This window comes from Dreissena polymorpha, chromosome 6 (assembly GCF_020536995.1).
Source record: "Dreissena polymorpha isolate Duluth1 chromosome 6, UMN_Dpol_1.0, whole genome shotgun sequence".
Classification (NCBI taxonomy): domain Eukaryota; kingdom Metazoa; phylum Mollusca; class Bivalvia; order Myida; family Dreissenidae; genus Dreissena; species Dreissena polymorpha.
In genome coordinates, this window is record NC_068360.1 from 40,924,940 (window position 1) to 40,941,916 (window position 16,977).

Consider the following 16,977-nt stretch of genomic DNA (forward strand, 5'->3'; position numbering starts at 1 on the left):
TACTATAATTATGCAATTAAATAAGATTCGAGTATTGCCGGCTGACCTATATGCACTCGTTTATTTTCATGTTTCTTGTGTTTTTCTATTCTGTAAATATAGATATCTGAGTAATAATATCACATAAAGCAAAATAAGCCACGAAATCTGGCGCAACACCCCGTAATTGATTTGCTTATGATGTAGCTAAGAACTGCGCAGAAAAAAGGCATCCGCTACTTTTTATCTCATAGAGATAACTTTTGATCGTTCATAAACATCGACCACAATCAACGCCGTATATCTTTTTTAAAGATATTTCTTGTTTTTAGGTATTAGCACTTTAATGAACTTCGTGCAATATCGCCTTTTTTCGTACATATCCGTCACTCCGAACGTTATCAGGGACTGTGCGGAAAACTAAGAATATTCTATAAATACGCTATGAAATACTAGATGTAGGACCCGCTAAATACAATGACAACAAATATGACCGACATTGTACATGACAGATTGGGTCGTTCAAAGAAAAAACAATTTGCTATATTGAAAGAGAAAAATTAATAAAAGTGTTATTATTGTTCATATTAATGTGACTGGAGTTAATGATAAACGTTAACTAATGCATGGCAGTGTTGATATTTATGAAGAAAACGATTCCTGGAAATACGAATGTCAAACGATTGAAAATTTTGACCACTGTGAAGAATACAGTAACGTTTAGAACCCGTGTCATTTACAAAATTCAATATTGTTCTTGAGCAGTAAAAGGGGATAAAGTGGATTTATGATTGTGTGATGACTGTAGCCATGTAAACGGGGCATCATACGGCAAAACCCATCACGTAAAGAAGAGTTTTCAACTTTTCAAGAAAGGAATGCATTGTTTTGCTATCAACACAAAGCTCGGAACAGGAAGGTACATGGATTATGCAATATTTTTTCAAGTATAACAGTTTCCTTATTCATAATTGGAGTAAAGTAGATTTTGTAGGAAAAGTGCACCCTGTCAGTGATTTTACCACATAATCAGGCTCATATTTGCTTTCATTTTGAAAAAGAAAATATGCCATGTCACTAGGTCAAAGGTCAAGGTCACAGTGACAAGAAACAGTAAAATGGTTTCAGGATGATAACTCAATAATGCTTACACTTAGGATCATAAAACTTCATAGGTACATTGATCATGACTGGCAGATGACCCCTATTTATTTTCAGGTCACTAGGTCAAAGGTCAAGGTCACAGTGACAAAAAACGTATTCACACGATGGCTGCCACTACAACTGACAGCCCATATTGGGGCATGCATGTTTTACAAACAGCCCTTGTTTCTTTATTCCTTTTGTCATGTTATAAACTATCATATTTGTATATATTATGCATTTATCTATTAATACATTCTAAAAAAGTGTTGTTTGTTCAACATTTGGATGAATGAGAGTGAATTTTGTAAATAAATGGTTCACAAAAAATGGAGGAAATTTTTTTGGGGGGTTCAAAACTGAAAATGTCAAAAACAAATATTGTACGGTGAATTGTATTTAAACTTAAATGATCAATGCAGAATACCACAATATTTGAAATATGCGAAGAAAGAAGAGAAAATCAACATGTCAACACCCTCAATCTGCGCAGAAAGCGTTAACTTTTTCATGCAATTTTCTTTTCTTTCATTTTAATGAATGTCGTTAGTGTCCCGGTATAGCTACGGTACATAAGAAAACCGGCGCTCTGCCGGAATGCCACCGGCATTCACCGGGGCTCCGCCGGGGCATTACCGTCGGCGACCGGGGTGAAACCGGGGCGTTGCCGTAGCTCTGCCGGGGTCTGATGCCGGTATAGACACGGTGAGTGCCGGCGGTGTTACGGTATACCGGGGCTCTGCCGGGACGCTGCCGGCTTTCACCGGGGCACTACCGGCGACAACCGGGGCTATGCTGGGACGCAACCGGCTTTCACCGCGGCACTACCGGCGACAACCGGGGCTTGACCGGGATAAACCATCAGTCTGGGTTGACCGGTACTCTGCCGGGCTGTTGACCGGCTTCAACCGGGGCGGCACCGGGAAATAGTGTGAATGCGTTAACAAATGTCTACACTACGAATCATCCCGGTCCTCGCCGGTCAACCGGCGTTAGCAAACCGGGATGGACCGGGGCTCTACCGGCAAAAGTAAGTTTTGGGCTTAAGTGGATTTTCTTTTGTATACACATTACAGAGGAAGTATGAGTGTTTTCCTGATCTGTTAATTATGTAATAGAAAACTATTAAAGGCTATTGAAAGGCATTTATTTGACGCCAACAATAACTGTTTTTTTTTTGCGGCCATGTTGTTGTATATCTTCACCGCCTATGCAGACGAACCTCTACCAGATCTGTAGAGTTGAACAAGAGGTTATCGTTTCCCCAACCAGTATCGCGTTGTCCTCCACCGTCTATGTACACTGTAGTATATACACAACTATTGTCTTTTCTTGCAGACTCTGAACTTCTGCACTCAACCGCTAGGGTCAATCCGTATAAATTCGGACATAGGGGGAAATTCGGACAAAACATCCTAAATGCATTTTACGTCACACTAAACCTAGCCCCAGGCCTTCAGCGCCTACAGCGCTTTGATTTCCGTTGTACTTGCGTGCGGTCCGCACAGGCTAATCAGGGACGACACTTTACGCCTAAACCTGATTTCAGCTAACAAGAGACTTTATTTAAATGAAAAATATGAAGCTGTACATAGCACATGCTCGACTGATTATAATCATTAACTGTCTCTGTCACAAAGTATAAACTATACGCGTTCTGCACGATTTTACGAACCTCGCTAGTTGTGAAATGCTTCAATAGTCAACAGTTGCATAACACACACGTAAATAAAATTAACAGTTAATGAAGAAAAACAACACAATTATCGTCATTTAATCTGTGTTGAAAGTGAAAGAAGTTTACGTTAAAAATGATGATATTTTACAATCAATCCGGAATAAAAAGAGCTTGCTTTAAAAAGCATCATGTTGGATGCCATGATAAATTGAAAGCAAAATATGCATCCATGTCTCTTATGCAGAGTTGACTTTTCAAAGGCATTATCCAATCACTGTTAATCATACCCATCACTTTTAAATACACCAAATACGTGCTTTTCAATAAATGTTTTCTAAGAACACGATTGAGAAATGACAAAAATGCGTTTAATGCTACAAGTCAGGCGTGTTCATCATATTTGAGATTCCATGCCACTTATAATTACAAACGTTTCATCAAAAGGCAAACCGAATTATGTTCTCAGTTTTTATTCGCAGAACAATATCATACCTGTGAAATAACAGATTTATAAGTATTCATCGAGTAATTAAATCGAAGCGTACTAAATAGTCCGGTCATGAATAAATGAACAAAACCCAATACCTGAGCTCTCATCTACTTAAATAAAATAAACATACCTCATTATCTTAGTACTTACCTACTAAAACATAATGAATGAACCCCAATATATGAGGTCGCAACTACTTAAACATATTAAACGAAACCCTATATCTAAACTCTAAGCTAACAACACATAATAAATTCAACCCAATATCTAAGGTCCCAACAGATAACAAAATATATACATTAAAATATCAGAGCATGCAAAATATTCTGTGTCAATGCAGAATGTGGGGGTATACGTCACGTTTGTGACAAAGCTCTAGTTATAAATAAATTTTTTTGAAAACCAGGTTTTGTGAGAATTGTGTCCCTTGTTCTAATTTCAATCGATAATTTTTAATAAACAAACATATATTTTTAACATATATCTAGGTCAAGAGTGGTATTCTACTTGTTTGAATATACATTGTAATGCATACAAAACATTGTTTTTTGAATGTCTTAGAACCTTGTCGATTTTCCAAACTGTAATTAAGGCCCTTTAATCATTATCTTTGTTATACATTATTGCGTATGTTATAACATGATTGCGTATGTTATATTGCATATGAGTAGCTTACATGATTATAATATGAATCATACAATTGGGTTGAAACCAGTTGGAAGTTAAATTAAAGAAGTTGTATAAGGAAACTGTCAGTAATAAATGATCTGTATAAGGACCCTAAAATGGAATTTCGTTTAGAAGAGACTTAGTGTAGACTGAACAGGCTGATCTGCCACAACACTTTAGACACTTGCATTAGGCCCAGTTTCCCTATAATTAGGGTAATATTATTGGTCTATAATTTTGTTTTTTGCAGTGCTTGTTTAGAAATGTTTATATGTTTTTGGTATAATATTTAGTTTGTATACTATCATTATTAAAGTTCATATTTATTTGTTTTGAATGTGTCATGTATAGTGTTAGTATAAAATCTGGGTGTTATTTTGATATTGTAAAATTACATTCTGTGTCTATATTTTTTATAAAGAATTAAGTGTTTATATTTTGCCATATTTACCGAGTACTCAGTGTCTATATTAAGTTAGTATAAAACGAGATTCATACATCATTCTAATAAAACATTGTCTTCACATAAATATTATTTATACATGTTTAGAATATAACCATTTTTGTATATAATGAATTAATTAAAACGAGATTAGTATATTGAAATAACAACATCAGGTTTGTATAATAAAAAGTAATTAGCACATAGATAGTTTTATATTATAAGGGGCAGTGTTTTTGTTTGATTATTCAATGTTTTACCAGTATTAATTCAATGTTATAAAATACATAGACACTCAGTTTCATGAAAGATAGTGTAATCAAATTATACATAAATGTTACTATTACCGGCCTAAAAGTTTTGTCTGTTCCTCTATTCCAGTTAGAGGTGATACAAAAGCAGTTGGATGGTCTAAGCTGATTGCAACACTCGGACATCTTTCATCAAGGACCGGGTGGTTCATGGACCATAATCAGGGATGAATAGACCGCTGTCAGTCATTTCTGTACAATGTATTCAACCTGCATTATATGGATTTAGGATTCTGATATGATAGCGTTATAATTGTTGCCTTCTTGAAAAAGTTAAATTATAGAAAAAACAAAAACATAACAGTATTACATTGCATTGTTCTGTTATGAAATTCAAAGTCTTGTGAATGAACAGATTGTTAATCTGGAAAATGTATATACATTTTACTGATGTTTCATGACTTGATTCAAATTTGTTTTTAAATGTAATATTTTCTAAATGATAATATTGTAAAATTATAATTTTTGCATGCAATTCTATTATTTGACAGTGTTCTATTAATGTCTGAATTCAATGAATAATTCTGTTTAATTAGCATGTAAGTAAGTTAATTACCACTTGACACATTTCTCGGAAAATTAAGCATTTCTAGGATGTTTTGATGGTCTGTTATCAATAACAACACTTGAAACAATTCACTACTAGTTAATACTAGAACGTGTAGTTTCAAAGAAAACTGTTGTAATGTGCCCCAGATCATGAGTTTTCTTAAATTTTATACTAAAACTGTTTCACTTACAATTTTATTCACCTTTCAAAGGGGCCTTTTCACGTTTTGGTAAATTGACAAAATTAAAAAAAACATGTTTCAGATTCGCACATGTTCGTTTTAGTTATGATATTTGTGAGGAAACACTAAAACTGGACATTTACCATGCTCTAAAATATACATTATATGCATCTTTTGACGATTTAAAAACCTGAAAATAATTATTAAGTTTTGCAACGTGAAACGATTGCAAAATTTGGAGAGTTCTGTTGTTGTCGTTTGTTTCTTTGATACTACGAGGATTGCTTATATAGAGTATAAAATACATCACTCATTGTATGAGCACGGATGGCCGAGTTGTCTAAGCGATAGACTTTTCTCCAGGGGTCTGTGGTTCGAGCCCAGTTGAGAGTTACCTTTTTCCTTCTTTAATTTTATTCTTGTTTTTGTACTGGCGTTTTTTAGATCCAATGTTTACATTTATCAATATTAAGCATTTAATACCAAACGTCAAAACATGTCAACATCTATGAAAAGGCCCCTTTAATATAGATATTTATATTGTACCTGGTTAGTTCATCATTAGACTTTTCACACAAATTTCTGTGACCAGATGTTACACTATCTTTAACTTTTCTTACGAAAATTAAAAGTTCGAGTTCTTGCTTCAGAGTTCATATATACAGTTTATATTTTATTCCCAATTGTTTTCCTTATTTAATATATGGCATCACTTAATTTTCTAAACAAGTGTACATATGCATACAGTGCAATAATATGTAAAATCGCAATATTTTTTATACATATATTGTTTTTTGAAAGGATGTATGAGGTTCGAGTGTATATTATTTCAAAAGCAGCTCTTCTTAAAAAGATATGTCTTGATTTTTTATTGTTTGTATCACAAATAAAAGTACTTTGTGTTTCTTTTTGTTTCTTTTTGTTTCTTTGACATGTTTATGGGAGCAGGTTTCCCACTCACGTTCATATAATTTAAGCGCATTTATTTAACCTAGACTTCAACGAAAACCCAGGGTGTATTGAGTCAATTGAGTCTGTTTCCAGGAAAGAACCAGTGTTTGGTATCTCATGAGAAGTTATTGAGAACGAGGTGGGATTTGAACCCCAGTCCTCCTGTTCTAAGGCCCATCATCACCTCTAGTATGCTACCGCAACCTTAGTTGAAAAGTAGTATACAGACTGAAAAACATCTGTGTTTTGTTCTTGGAAAAATTGGGCTTAATGCATGTAAAGTGTAGTCCAAGATAAGACTGTACAGTCCGCACAGGCTAATCAGGGATGGCACTTACCACTTTGACTGGATTATCGTTTTGTTTGCCTTTTTAGCTCGTTTGATGACAAAGTGCTCAAAATGTTTCATCTTGTTAAAGGGGCCTTTTCACGTTTTGGAAAATTGACGAAATTAAAAAAATTGTTTCAAATTTTCGTTTTAGTTATGATATGTGTGAGGAAACAGTAATACTGAACATTTACCATGCCATTATATGCATCTTTTGACGATTTACAAACCTGAATATTATAAAGCGTTGTAACGCGAAACGATTGAACAATTTGGAGTTGGAGTTCTGTTGTTGTCGTTTTATTATGTGAAACTACGACGATTGCTTATATAAAGTATAAAATACATTATTCGTTTCATAAGCACGGATGGCCGAGTGGTTTAAGTGGCAGACTTTTTACTGGACTCCAGGGTTCAGTGGTTCGAGCCCTGTTGAGGGTTACTTCTTTTTCTTTTCTTTTATTAAATTTTGTTCTGATTGTTTTACTAGAGCTTTTTAGATCCAATGTTTAAATTTATCAATATAAAGGATTTAACTTCAATACATGCCAAAATCTGTCAAAAGGCCCCTGCAATATTAAAGACGTGACTGAATATGGGTCTCGTTGGTCCGAAAACTAGTTTACCAGGTCAAATCTTAGAACAAACATTGGTACCATTAAAGAAGCCACACATATGACTCCATCTTAATGAAACATTGCCAAAATGTATTTCCCGACAATATCAAGGCCAAGCTATAATCTGGGACACGTGTGTCCAAAAACTAGAACATGATAAATTTTAGAAAACCTCATCTAGACCTAGAAAAGTCACATTTATGAATACATTTCAATGAAACCAGGTCAGGGCGTTTATCCTGGAACTGTCATTCAATCTAAACATATTTTCGGTATACCTTGATTAGGGCTTAGCGTGTGGCACCCATCAAAAAGGCTTCAACTTTAAATGTAAAGATTCAATGTTAAGATAATGGGTCACGTGCCTCACTCAAAGATCCAGCGGATGTTACTCTTGATTCCGTATCTGGAGTGTAATAGATTTAATATTGATAACATGTAGTGGGTTAAAGTTCATGGACGCTATAAACTGAGTTATAAATCTCACGTCCTTTAATTTCCTTTTTTAGTTACATGACTTCTGCTTGTTGGCAACTCCCTGCTTGTTTGGCAACTCCAACAAAGCGCTTTTAAGATTTTTTAAATGCATATACATCGCAACGGAAATTCAGTATTAATGTTGTTTTGCAAACCAGCTATTTGAAAACTTTCTAAAAAGGATTTATGACGATCGAAGACTGTCAGTTGAGTAAAATAATATTTGAATTGGGTTATCCTGGACAGGAATTGACAAACTGACCTCCTTGTCATACAAGAAAGTATGTCTTTTATAAGTCATTCAGAATTTTAGATTGTCACAAAATATCAATCAATACAAGACCATATATTAGTATTAATGTTACGTATATATTTGCACGTAAAAGAAAACATTTCTTATGTATTTACGCATGAAAAAGCTTTCGATACTAAGTAATGATTAAATTGTTTAAGTCTGGAAGAAAACATTTAATATAAAATATTTGTACGCTTAGTTCCATGTGTAGAAAACTGCTAGCTTTCTCTAGTGTCAAATTGTAAAAGTTATTGAATTCAGTGACACCATAATTCTATCGCTTTGAAATAACTTGCATTATGTACCTCTACACGTATGTAGTAAGTTGCTGAATCTAGTTTTAAGTTCTGTTTTGTTTGCATATCATCAATCCGTTGCATTATCTCCAGAGAAAGCGTGGAATGTACGTCAGTTACAAGTGGGTGATTACAGATCAATTAAAACACATGAGCGTTGTTCATTTTGAATAGTTTGCCCGGGATAACTGGCCATGTAAACGAGCGTACTTGCAATTATTTTTTTACATTAAGTTGACTTCTTAACATCGTTTCCGACTCAATTATACGTGTTACTGTTTTTTAAAAAGCTCTTAAGGGGCTCTTTGCGATGGGCTTCCGAAAAGCAATCAATAACTAGGACCTTTGCATATGACAATCTCTAGAAATAAAGCTATCTTTAAAAACACACTTTACATTATGTGTTCCGGAAATAATGTCTTTTATTTAAGAACCTCTTAAACAACGCTTCGCTTTCGCAATATTAAGATAATTGACGACGGCTCCTCAAACATGATACGCAATAGCAATTTTCAATAGAACTTGGCTTTTAAAAATATTAGGAGCAATGCACCCATATTATGATGAGCGTTAGCAACGTGTTTAATTGAATACCATTTGTTAAATACTTGAAGTACTACAACATATTTTATTAAAAGCAGAGTATGATAACAAAAACAAACCAACACGAGATTCTGGTATCTGACAACAATTACCGGCACACGACTTCAACGATACCAATACTTTCCATTTATTATGGTTAATGAAGTGTTTTTCCAATGACCTTTCAATAAACAGTGCCATAACGATGACTCTTTTTGGGGCATGCGCTAATGTCAAGAACCTAAAGACAATATACAGAAAATATTTTTGAGACCTCGCAATGTGAAGAAAACACAAAAATAACCATTTTCGGATATCAACAATAGGGACAACATTAAGTGATTATCCATTTCGGAGATGCGTCATGTGCAAAATATGTAGAGGCGATACATTTTTAAAGAAATCTATAATTTAGAGAAAACATTTTTTAAGTATCCATGGTTAATTTAAATAAAAGAGGAAACCGTTTTTGACGATGCTGCGAAGCATCGTCTAAGTTATCATATTTTGAAAAAATTCTTCACAATGGCAACCTATGTAAAAGACCGAGCCAGTCCGATTGAGATAGCTCGATTTTTCTAATCGGCATACCTCGCTGATTATCATTGATAAAGGTATAGGAAGTCCAGCTATAAATAGGACAGCATATTCTGGGAAAAGATTTAATAATAGTTTGAAAACGTTAATTTTAAACCAATTATATTCAATCCATTATATGTTTATAGATCAATGAAACAACTATGCATTTTCTGTATTGTATTTGACATTTGTCGTGATTCAGTAAATAAATTGCGAATTAAAACGTGTATAATTATCTTTCAACGCGATCATATGTGTAAAGAAAACGAATTATTTCGAACCTGCCATTTGTAAACGTTGTAGCGACTATAGTATATAAACAGCTTAATAGCCATACTATATCTGTGATACTCGCTCTTTTGCGTACTTTCTCATTTTGCATATTTAATAAACTTTTCAAACATAAATTACAGAGCCACATCAGTGCACATACTATGTTTGACAATTCATTCGTTTGCTGGATATTGTTTGCTGTTTTAAACACATATTGTGTCATATCGCGGAGATTTAGTTAACCTAACCATGTGTTCATGGGCGAACTCACGTATTCAAGTGCTCTTACAACTATGTGCTCATACTCACTTTCGATCGGGAATCATCATGAAATTATTGCCGTACTTAACGAACAAACATGCCTAAGCTTATTGAATTAGAGAACAATAATCAAAAGAGAAAAAGTATATGTTAATGCACATGGGATTGTGAAATCACGTCCGTACACATAGCATCATTAACTTAGGAAAGGAAACAACGAAATATAAAGTTTGGTAAGATATACATGTGAAATCAAAGAGCATGGTGTAATTAAAGAGCATGTCAAGTTTTGAATTTATATGCTGAAACGTAATGTTATAACCCACAAACGTTTTACTGTAACAGACAGTTTTTAAAGATAAGTGGTACAGAAAATACACGTCGAATACCTTTTTAAAGATATTTCTTATTATATTTATCGAGAATGTAACCCGCCTCCCAGTTTCGCTGAAAGGATCAAGTTCCCCACGGGAACTACTTCCCCGTACCCCCAATTATTTTTTCGTACCCTGCATTTTTCGTACCCAATTTTTTTTCGTACCCAAATTTTTGCTCGTAACCAATTTTTTGTTCGTACTCAATTTTTTTCCTACCCAATTTTTTTTCCTCACCAAATCATTTTATGTACTTAATTTTTTTTTGGCATAATTTTTGTACCCACAATTTTCGTACCCATTTTTTTCCTACCCAAAATGTTCGTACCCACATACACAATTGTGGTGATGTAGATAAACTTTGATAGATGCTTTTATATCAATCCTCATCAAAAGCATCGTCACACACTGTCAGCACTTTGATTATTGGCCTGGGGCGTAGCCTTCTGAGACATTCAGAATTGGCTGGCTGCCAAAACCCACTAATGAATAAATTCCCAAAAGTCCGATTTACCACTTGGCGGTAATTCATGCGCAATCATAGACGTTCTTTGCAGATCTCAATAACCCGCCTTATAAATACAGAACATCAATATATAACATGACAGTGTCATTAAACGTGTAATAAAATATTAATAAAGCAAAATTGCTTAGCATTGGCCAGTTTTTATTATTGTTTGCATATTCATGCGAGAGTAAGTTCCTCACTTGACGGTCTAAGCCGAAAAGATACGAGTGTCTACGGAGACAGTAAGAAGAATTTTTTTCTGATACATTTTTTGAAGACATTACATTTGGTATTTATAAACATATTTAAAGATATTGTTATTTTATTTTGCGTTAACAAGACATTCAAGAAAAAAGAAAATGAAAAAACAACAACAAATATTCATGATCATTCTCGGAAATAGACGAAGTTACCGGATATGATATTTCAATCCGTAGATCGAGCGCGCAAATCGAGCGCGAAAAGTCCTACACCGTACACAATCTGTACACCGGGCTCCACCGGGCAAGTATTAAAATGTTTAATACCTCCGGGAGTCACCGGGAAGGACCGGCAACGACCGGCGCGGCACCGGAAACAACCGGGACGGCACCGGAAACAACCGGGACGGCACCGTAGCTCCACCGGGGCCCATACAGACCCCGGCAGAGCTACGGCAACGCCCCGTTGAATGCCGTTAGTCCCAAAATAGCTACGGTATATAAGAAAATCGGGGCTCTGCCGGGGCTTCACCGGGATAAACCGTAGCCAGTCCGGGTTGACCGGGACTCTGCCGGGCTGTTGACCGGCTTCAACCGGGGCGGCACCGGGAAATAGTGTGACTGCGTTAACAAATTTCTACGAATCATCCCGGTCCTCGCCGGTGGACCGGCGTTAGCAAACCGGGATAGACCGGGGCTCTACCGGCAAAAGTGAGACTTGGGCTTAAGTGGATTTTCTTTTGTATACACATTACAAAGGAAGTATGAATGTTTTCCTGATCTGTTAATTATGTAATAGAAAGCTTTTTTAGGCTATTGAAAGTGATTTATTTGACGCCAACAATAACAGTTTTTTGCGGCCATGTTGTTGTTGTTGTATATCTTCACCGCCTATATAGACGAACCTCTACCAGATCTGTAGGGTTGAAGAAAAAGTTATCGTTCCCACAACCAGTATCGTGTTGTCCTCCACCGTCTATGTACACTGTTGTATATACACAACTATTGGCTTATCTTACAGTCTCTGAGCTTCTGCACTCAACCGCTAGGCTCAATCCGTATAAATTCGGACAAAGGGAGAAAATCGGACAAAACATCGTAAATGCATTTAACGTCACACTAAACCTAGCTCCAGGCCTTCAGTGCCTACAGCGCTTTGATTTCAAATCAGGTTCATCTAACAAACACAAGCTTTTTTCAAGCATTTAAATATAGTGTTTTACGTACAAAATGCGGTGACATTCGGTTTGGAGACACATGGAACATTTATATACATATTTTTTCAAAGTCATCGAAATGCTTCCCTGCACTTATGGACAATTGAAGCAAGCGAACTTTGATCGGCCGATAATTAATTTTCACGAACACGGAAGATTTGTAGAGCAGCGTAATCACACGGAAGGCACAGTCTTTGCGAAGCTTCGAAACAAGCTTGCCATAACTGTATCTTTATTCGTAGTGATCAGTTCGCATGTAAGCATCGATTGACTAGAATAATTGTTTATTTATTTAATAAAGCATATATAATCGTGCGGTATTTTAGAGAATATTCACAAGGACAATACATACACACTTATTAAAGCTGTGGACGAATACAGTTGTTCACACACAAGATCGATTCAGGAATCTGCTTTGAATTAGAGCTAATACTTTTCCTGTTTGAATTTTTCTTCGGAAAATTACACATACGGAATGTATTTCAACGTTTCATTGACGGCATACAGCGCACCTGCAATGCCAATAAGTGATTCTGTGATGGTTTCTAATCATTCTTCGACTGCGGCTTACGATAACGACAAATCTTCCATGTCAGTCATTGATTTTGCGATGATTTCGAATGATTCCGGACGGATTTCTGAAGTTTACGCGGCTGAGAATGACTACGACACAACGAGTGACTATGTATATAAGGATATATACTTTTCGAATGTATCTTTGACTGCGGCTTACGAGAACAACGGATCTTCGATGTCAGTCATTGATTATGCGATAATTTCGAATGATTCGTACGCGGCTGACAATTACTACGACACGAGTGACTATAAGGATATATACTATCTGACATTTTTCGGCTTTGAGGTCATAACACTGGGTCTTGTACGCACTATACTCGTCTTGTTTATGATTCCCGCAAATGTGTTTGTCGTGGGCTATTTTCTGTCGAGGAAAGGTCGCGGCAAGTCAACTAACCTGCTGTTTGTGAGCATCGCCTTTTCCGACTCGATGACAGGCATTTCGTTACTTCCGAACTCGTTCAACGTATACATCCCAGACATTGATGGATTATCTGCATCGGAATGCAACACGTACATGGTCTTGAAACTTTACATCTCAATAGCGTTTCATACCGCATCCATATGGCAGACTGTCTTCCTGGGAATCCAGCGGTACCTCTGCGTTTGTCATCCATTCATGTCCGGTCGCATTTGCACCTTCTGGAAGACACGTGTAGCTGTACTTGTCATGTACATGTTGTCATTTCTGATGCATATTTACCAGCCAATCAATGCAATTTCTCACAATTACACCCACGCCCATGAGTGTGAATGGAGGACAGATCATCCTTGCGAAGATGCCTGCTTGTATATGTGGATTTGCGTTATTTTCATGCATTTTCTTCCAGCGTCCCTTCTTGTAGGACTGACAACCAAGACCCTCATTACTCTTCAAAAGGCCCAGCAAAGAGCCTCGTCCATTATGTCAAAGAGAACGAACAAGAAACGGAGCTCCCGTGACCGAATAATCACAATCACGGCAGTGTTGATTGTCATCTGTTTTCTTGTTCCCGAAGTTCCTTATGGAATTTACAAGCTCTATGCCCTGATTAATATATACAAACCAACGAATGTAAAGCTCGGTGTCGAGACACATCACATTATGAGTTCCGCCTACGAGATCGCGTTAATTGTCAGCTTTCACGCCAACTTTTGGATCTACTGCAAGATGATGTGCGACTTTCGCAGAGCGGTAATCTACGTGTTCACGCTCGGTTGTTTCAAGCGTTACAACCTCAAACGGCGTCAGAGTTTGAAAAGCGACAGTTTCCGATCGTCCAAAGCGCGGACAGGATCCGTTATAAGCAGGAACACTGTTCTCAGTCGAACCACTAGCCTCCACTCCACTACATCGGACAACATCCACGCTGTCAATCAAACGATATTGCTGACGCCTACGCCGACCAAAGACACTGGTCCATCCGATTTTTCGGCCAATGTGTCAAAACAAAAGTCTGTAGAGGACTACGACGCGCAAGACGATGATGTTTTTGTGTAAACATTACTCTTGTATTTACAGTTGCCTTGCACCAGTGGTTATTGCGTTCGCTTGCGAAGCCTGAAACGGGAAGTTTGAATATCTCACAAGTTCTTATATAGCTTATTCGCTACCTAGCAACTACTTTAATTTAGAGAAACCCATTGCAGTCTTGGCAATACCCTGGAATAACGGACTGTGGTTGATCGTAAGATAGCAAGGGTCTTTAAAAAAACTCATCGGGCTCGCGAGATGGCGGCGAAATAATTAATCAGCTGTTCATATTACCACCTGAACGATTAGTAATCACTTGAAATAACACTACAACAGTTAGTAGTAAACTATTGTTAACCTAGCATATGCTCGTGTTGCATTTATAACCTTTTTGCATATATTTGATTAACTTTTCTAAACAAAACTTCATTATAAATATGTTAAAAAAATGGTATGGGTTAATTTTTTACCTTCATCAGCTGTTTTGCAGTTTATATATTTTGATACTTTGTATGATATTTTTTACGTTTTCTTAATGATTTTTATGCATTATGTAATATTGTACATATTTTATTGATTACACGTTTGTTACGTTTTTAAAACAGGTCTACTGCAAATCTGACTCGCTTTGCACGTTACATAGATTATCAATAATGCTTACTATAATTTATTCTTGATAAGATTAACCCGCTAAAAGTATGTATATCTTGCAAAAAACACACACAATCTTATATCTTATATTTTGATTATCAATTAAATATAATAATTTTGATTTTATTAAATCTAGAAAGAAACCTACATATTTCATTTTGTCTAACATCGAAAGCTGGTATTGCGATTTTTCATAGTGCAATTGATAGTATATAAAAATGTATATTCATTTTGAAGCATGTTCGAGTATTAGAAACTTACGCAAGTGATAACGCACGAACATTGATTTTTCTCATTCCTTAGTATTTCAGCTTGCTATTTCGGTTATGCTGATTAGTTATACATGCATATATTTGAATATTATTTCTTTGTTTAATCCGTTTCAAAGGGTTCGCGTTGTTTGATTTTTGTTTTTGGTATATACATGTACTCTCAATAGAAATGAATTGTGTAAACAATACGGTCAATACCTCATTTATTACGTATTTTAATCTGGCATGACCTTTTTAACTAGACAAAAGACTGGCATATTAAACATAATTGCGAATGTGAGATACAAAAATGAAAAAAATACACGACTGTTAAGTCAGTGGTGAGTCATATCATTAACTCTGTATAAATATTCTTTTGTTGCATACTATTTCAGTTTAGAATGATGTTGTGTGAATTGTTTATCATTTTTTAAAGAAAAGTTTGCGCAATTTGATTTTGTATGTGTAAATACATGTAATATGAATAAAGATGAAAAAATGTACTGCTCACAAGTGTAATCAATTCTTATATTTCATTGTCAATACATTACGTATAAAGGGTTTTTGTCTGTATTACGTTTCAACTGGACTTGGTCCCAATCAAATAATAGTTTTTTGAATTAATTGAAAAAAAAACATTACTCGAAAGGACGAAAGCTTTAAATTAAAACACTGAACGAAGAATACAAATACATGTATCTATTATGACGATATTCCAACACATTCTATAAGTAGCAAACACGTTCTTGAGGAGTGAATGTTTTTATGTTCCCTACCACTATAGTGGGGGAGATATTGATTTTGCCCTGTCTGTTGGCTTTTTGCTTTGTTTATTTGTGTGTTTGTTTGTTTGCGTCAAACTTTAACATTTGCCATAACCTTTGCAATATTGAAGATAGCAACTCCATATTTGGCATGCATGTGTATCTCATGGAGCTTCACATTTTGAGTGGTGAAAGGTCAAGGTCATCCTTCAAGGTCGAAGGTCAAATATATGGGTCAAAATCGCTCGTGTAATGTAAACTTTTGCAATATTGAAGATAGCAACTTGATATTTGGCATGCATGTGTATCTAATAGAGCTGCACATTTTGAGTGGTGAAAGGTCACCACGATGCAAAATTACCGGTAATACTTTTTTGAAAATGCAATGGAAAATTAATTGTACTTATAATATCTAGTATATTGATCGACGGTGGTATTTGTTATACAAATAGTTAAAAGGTATGCACAAGCTCCCTTTAAAGTTTGAATGTCACTTTTAAATAGCAAGCGATGAAAAGCACCGACTTACATATGTGTTGTGTTACATTATTGAACCACTTAACACATACTTTAAACCTTTGAAACCAGGATTGGCTTCAATTGTGTTTCGAGTTTCACTTACATGAAATTAGGAAATGACCGCTCGAGTTAACAATTTCCTGAAAGTAAAACGACATGAGTAATAAAAATACCGAACCATACGTAACCCCATTGATATCTATATTGTATTATGGCATAATTTTTAACTTGATTGAATCGGAAAACTAAGACTTATTTTGACAGCCTCGAGTCCGTATCCTTGATAGAGTCACTAATTGGTGTCTTTGCAGAATATCATGAGTAATCCCTAAATAGAATATTCACTATCGATAAGGTGTCTC

General features: G+C 35.6%; 1 protein-coding gene across 1 annotated transcript; it reads left to right on the forward strand.

The window, feature by feature from the left end:
* Positions 1-12,876: 12,876 nt before the first annotated feature.
* Positions 12,877-14,457, forward strand: LOC127835622 (sex peptide receptor-like). Its single transcript, XM_052362058.1, has one exon. It carries the CDS (start codon positions 12,877-12,879, stop codon positions 14,455-14,457), a length of 1,581 nt encoding a protein of 526 aa, XP_052218018.1.
* Positions 14,458-16,977: the final 2,520 nt, after the last annotated feature.